Here is a 6502-nt window from a genome sequence, read left to right as displayed (position 1 = left end):
AAAAACATCATCAACAACAATGAAACAACCTATAATAGTTTTGGCAATCCATTTGTAATCACTCAAGTACACAGTCAGGAACAAACAATCATAAGAAACAACAAACAGTTCATAATCTTTTCAATTGGGGGATGGAATGTAAGTTAAGATATCACTTTATGTTTCCCAGCTTCAGCTTCTTCTTGTTCTTGCTGCTGTTGAAGAATCCAGATCCCAACAGCATTCTGGCAGATCATCAGTCCTTTCTCCACCTCTAATTCGCCAACAAGGAACACGATGTGAGAATCTCAACATTTCCTTCTTCAAAACCCAACAAATGGAACCCTTATCTAGGTTCCTCCCATACACAGTCCTGTAACCATCTTCTTTCACCAGTGGACTCATGCACTCCATCTTCTTCATCATAATCCATCATAACTTCCACCATCTCATATTGATGCCTAACTTCAGAGGGGTCTCCCTGTTCCATTCCGATGACCAGTTCTTATATATGGCCCATATATCTCCGCCCCTAGGATATATTCTAAGGCATCCTCCCCGTTTTATTTTTTCTCTGCACAATACATGAGAAAAGATGTCCACTTCTTCAACCACATCAATGTTTGTTGTCCTAAAATTTCCACAAGATTTCGTAAATCCAGATTCTATCCAATTCACTGATCCGAACTCCGCATCAGTTTTGGAGTTCATGTAACTGATTGCAACTTTAAACGGTGAGACTAAAATCACTTGGAGATAGAGGTGGCACCTATGGCGGAAGAGGAGCCTGCTAGGGAGGTAGAGGTGGCACCTATGGCAGAAGAGGAGACTCCTACGGAAATTAAGGAAATTAAGGAAGAGGTGGCTACCAGGGCGATAGAGGAAGAGGCTACAATGGCGGTAGATGAGGAGGTTTGCAGGGCAGAAAGGGAGGAGGCTCCTATGGAGGTAAAGGAGGTTCGCATGACAGAAAGGGAGGAGGCTGAGAAAAGATTTGTTGAGAAAGACTACAATGGCGCAAGTAGCTATGCTTTGAGAGCTCAAATTCTTTGTCCAAGCTTGGAGGGTATAAAAGAAATGAAAACTACATTTGATGTGTATGTTGCATCTAAGACAAAATTGAAAGGGGAAATTGATTTCTATGCAATTTTTGGTCTAAAACCATCTGCCATTAAGGCTAGGCTCATCAAACAGTATAAGGAGATGTGTTGTGTACTTAACTCTTATTGCAAAAAAACTGTTGGGGGGCAGATAAGGCATTTAAGCTTCTATCGGAAACATGGAATATATTGTCTGACCTCAGTGAACGAACCGAGAAGGAGAAGAAGGAGAAGAAGGAGGAGAAGGAGGAGAAGGAGAGGTGGTGGTTTCTAACTAGCCTAGTACTGCCACAATTTCTGGCACAGTGGAGCTTCAATCAGTGGTGAGGAGGAGGATATTAATGCGACATGACGGTTCCTGACTCTGATTTTCACAACTTTGACAATGAAAGGTCTGAGGAATGCTTCAATGCAAAGCAGATATGGGCAATTTACGACGAAGAAGATGGTATGCCACGTCTGTACTGTCTGATTCGTCAAGTGATTTCAGTCTCACCTTTTAAAATTGCAATCAGTTACATGAACTCTAAAACTGTTTCAGAGTTTGGGTCGATGAATTGGATAGAATCTGGCTTTACGAAATCTTGTGAAAATTTTAGGACATCAAACATTGATGTGGTTGAAGAAGTGAACATCTTTTCTCATGTACTGAGCAGAGAAAAAACAACACGGGGAGGATACCTTAGAATTTATCTTAGGAGCGAAATTGAGAACGGTAATTGTAATATTCCTTCCATAAGCTTCTAAGGTCTACCTACCTTCTGATACTTCCTATGATCAGGACCCGCCGGGACATTGTGTTTTAAATTAAGTCTCAAACTCAGAAACAAATATTACTCACATTCTCTATTCTATCTTCCACAATAAGGATTGAAAATCATTCTCCTGCAAGATTCAACCAGAACTGTTGTAAAGAATCATCCTTTACTCTTTTTCAATGCTAGGACAAAAGGATATTACATAATTCTGGGCCATGTTTGATGAAAGGTTATTTGGAAATAATACAAATATTTCCCACCATGAATTAATTCATTCAAATAATCAACCAAATACTTTATTTTTATAATATTTTAAACATTTAACCCAAATGACATAAGTTAAGAAGGTTTGAAAGACATCCTCATAATCACCTCCGGAAATAGGGTCTTCCCCATTCGAATCTTCATTCTCAAAACCCCATGTTGCAAAATCTTCAATTCCAGTATCATTCAACTCAACATTATCATTAATGTTGTAAGTTTTATGAAATTCTTCATTTACACTATCAACTGAAGTAAACAAAATGAGTGACCTTTGACTACTTTCATCAAATAGATTCACTATGTGCTTGAGTGAGGGAGAAATCTCCTCCGACATGCCTATGGAATTCACCATCCTGTCAATGCAATCTATATGGATCATAACAAGAAAATTTTCACAAAGAGATGTAAGAGTAAAGGATAACAACACACTGTAATTGTTAGCATACCAATATCCAGTCAAGTTTGTCCTTTATACTAAACAACTTATATTTATTTTATATTTCATTTCAGGTCCTATAAAATGAGAATAGATCTCTAGGTTATAGGAAAGAAATGAATAGTGTGGATACTCTCCTCCCTACAAAGTTCCCTTTTATATTTCTTATTGAAACAAAGTCATAATAATCATGAAATCAAAACCAACATACCTTTGGCGAAAGAAAGATCAATACTATCAAATTTCTTCACATTGATGGACTCAAATGACAATTCAAGTGTTGATGAAGGCGATACCTGCAAATGCATTCACCCTTAGTTTTGAAATCATCATTTTGTAAAATAATTATTATTACTGAATACTAACCTTCTAGTCTGACTCTTTCTTAGAATTATTGGAGAATAAGATTAGGAGAAGTTATTGGAGAAAACCTACAGCCACATGGATAAATGATTGTATCGTTAACTAATGTGGGCATTTTAAAAACTATTCGTTCAAAATATAATCCTTCTGTTAAACAATCTACCTTGATATAAACCCTAATAACATTATATGGAAATACATAATCTACTAATGGTGCGACAACAACTGTCCATCTGATCCAACAGACACAAGTTATATTTATCCATTGGTTAAAAACTAACTTTTTTAACAATACTATGTAACCCCAGTTATGTTATAGGCCTTTCCATTAATATAATATAAGCATAATGACAAAACATAATCTACTGATGGTGCGACAACAACTGTCCATCTGATCCAATAGACACAAGTTATATTTATCCATTGGTTAAAAACTAACGTTTTTAACAATACTATGTAACCCCAGTTATGTTATAGACCTTTCCATTGATATAATATAAGCACCAGTGGTAGAATAGTTTCCAAACATTCCATTCACTTTAGTGACTAATACTCATTTTATGTACCCTGTATAAAACTGATTTTATAAGTTTATACATATCAATCAAAAAAATACTCAATAAAGACAAGAAAGTACATTGACAGGTGATAGAAAATTAAAGGAATCCAATTAGGAACAACCAAAGAAGCCTTGATCGGGCATAACGATTGGGGAATTCATAACCCCCTTCCTAATAAAACCTATATTAAATGTCACCATAAACAGGTAAAATTACAAGGAATTCATCCACCTCTTCCTTTCTTGAGATGATTCTCAATACCACTATACCAGCAAATACCAAATTCATATATATCCAAATTCGTCAAACATGTGCATACAACAAAGAATAAATCATTTCTTGTAGAGACGAACAATGTTAGGAGATCCTCGAAAAAGATATGTATTCTTAGACGCTAATCTAATACCATGACTTCTTTTGTTTGCTGTCTGATTATAAACAACCTCTGTCTCAGTTTAATTGAAAGACAGATATACTATTTTGTATGATTTATAAGGCAAATGCAGAATCCAAACACACGATAATGGACATTGCTTCAGCCCTAATTTGTTGGGATTCAAATTAGTTCAAATTGTATCCATGTAGCTAAATCAGAATTATGTGACCACTTTCATCATCACACTTTTATGTAGGCACAAATATTATTACACAAACAAAAAAATCAAGGGAAAACATATTATGACTTGTGAAATTAAAGGATGCGAGCTAATCATCTGGATTTTATACAAATTATATACATGTGAGTGCGCTTGTAAGTTGTAATTTGTATGGAGAGTACAACAGCTCACTCATAAAGATGGTTCAACTAAATAAGTTGAATGTATACTCTAATTTATCCTTAAAAGAAAAAAGTATAACCATTTCTCACTCATAAAGATGGTTTAATCATCTAGTGCAGCGATAACAACCTAACATCAAAATTCAACTAAAAATAACTGAGAAATCCAAAACACTACAACAAGGGGAAAATCTATGAGCCAGACATGAAAAATAAAACCAGTGACCTAAATAAATTGCATATAAATCTCGTTGCATCCTTAAAACAGATAAGTAGAACCATTTATCACACAAAAGACTTTCAAGACCCGCAGATGAAGGAAAACCCTAATGGTCGGAGAAAAATGTAACTAACCTCGTGGGTGCGACAATCTGGCTGCGGAGAGTCAAGGGATGATAGTGCAGATGAAGGCAAGCCCTAATGGTTGAAGAAGAATGTAACTAACCTCGTGCGCACGACAATCTGGCTGCAGAGAGTAGAAGGATGATAGAACAGAAATCTGGCTGTAGAGAGTAGAAGGATGATAGTCTGATTAACACAGGCAGAAAGATTTTTTAGGTTAGAAAGAATTGGTCAGCGTAGAAAGAAAATGTGTTAGACTTGATAATTAAAAACTGATTCTAGTTTTAAAATATATATATATAAGTTAAAATTTTATTATTAAATATAATATAATATTTAATTTATTTATTTTTGGTTTATTTTATTTTTTACTTTTAATTTAATTAATTTTAAATACTTAAATAAAAGACAGATGTTAATAAAAAAATTAATAATGTTATAAAATTTTAAAATTTATGAATTAAAGTTTAGTGTAAATAAAATTTTAAGTCAAATTTTATTTTTAAATTTTAAAATAGTGAAATAAAATATTTATAAAGTTTAAAAATAAAACATAAAAAATATTAAATTTATAATACTTAAATTTTAAGGATTTTAACAAAGTTTGTATAAAAAAAAATAAAGGTGGTTGTAAAGTATAAAGGTTGCCAAAAGTTTTATTTTTTTAATTTTTACCCACGCTTAATAAGCGTTGGTATATAAAGGTGGCTGAAAGTGTGTTTTGTTGTAGTGCATTTTCGAGAAAATAAAAAATGGTCTATAAATATAATAGAATTATTCTATTATTACTCACGGATAATAGTGAAATCAATAGCGCATAGTCAAAAGAAAATTATAACCTATTAAACATACTTTATGAGCAATGCTTTTAGGCGGTGCTAACGATTTAATAATTATCTTTGTAGTTCCAAAATATTCCAGTTTATGTTCGAAGTGTCTATCTAAGCTAATAAATGGAATTATTCATCTTTTGACAAAGACTTGTGACATATGTTATATCAATGACACTACTTCGTTTCGTTTTATCTAATCACTTTTTTTTTTTCAAATTTACCTTTCTATTCGAAATATATATTCCAAAAAATAGTTTCTTAATTACAATATTGATTTAGGACCCTCAATTCTCTTTTCTATAATCACTTTTAATGCATGTTCCGGAACGATAGGACAATTATGTTATTACTAAACTTGTTGAAGAGATGAAATAGAACCAAGTTATATCTTTTTTAATGAGAGGTTGAATCGAACTACGAATTGAATCAGTTTCTCATCAACAAAGAGCACAATACAAATAGTTTATGCAACTTCAACAACGGTAGGTAAACGTGCTTTAAAAAAAATCTATTAGATCGTGTTCTTTCTATGCTTGATTTTTGTTTTTGAACCGATGTGGGACTTCTTTACATTCTTTAACAATTATTAATTATTAACCTTTCTTTTGTCATAAAATAAATTAATGAAAATTATAATAATATTATATATTTAAATTTAACTTATTGTAAAACTAATAATTTTTAACCAATATTCAATTTTTTTTTCAAGTATCTTATATAAGAATTATAATATGATTAAATTGAGTTATAAAATCTATATTTGTAAACACAACTATAATCTTATCAAATCATGTTTTGGAATATTTATATATTTTTTTAATTTAGCAGAGTTTAAATTTTAAATTTTTGACGAAAATTTAATTCATATTATTTATTAATGTATTGTATGAATTATACTTTATTTTATTTATTTTGTAATAAATAAAAATATTTCACTCTTTATTTGGCATACTTCCTTTGAATTGTAATCCTTCAAAATTATTTTGAAGGATGCGCAGATTAATTTTTTACATCATAGTTAATTGTGTTCAAAATCAAATTCTTACATCCTAATTGTTCTATACATGACAAGGGACCTTATCTTCTCTT

General features: G+C 32.1%; 1 protein-coding gene across 1 annotated transcript; it reads left to right on the top strand.

The window, feature by feature from the left end:
• The first annotated feature begins 750 nt into the window (after window positions 1-750).
• Window positions 751-1406, top strand: LOC124926850 (uncharacterized protein PF3D7_1120000-like). The gene is made up of 2 exons (XM_047467196.1): window positions 751-1186; window positions 1231-1406. Exons 1-2 carry the CDS (start codon window positions 751-753, stop codon window positions 1404-1406), a joined length of 612 nt encoding a protein of 203 aa, XP_047323152.1.
• The last annotated feature ends 5096 nt before the right edge of the window (window positions 1407-6502 follow it).

The sequence above is a fragment of the Impatiens glandulifera genome, chromosome 1 (assembly GCF_907164915.1).
Source record: "Impatiens glandulifera chromosome 1, dImpGla2.1, whole genome shotgun sequence".
Lineage (NCBI taxonomy): Eukaryota > Viridiplantae > Streptophyta > Magnoliopsida > Ericales > Balsaminaceae > Impatiens > Impatiens glandulifera.
The sequence above is the reverse complement of the archived record's forward strand: the minus strand, read 5'-3'. Positions and strand labels throughout refer to the sequence as shown.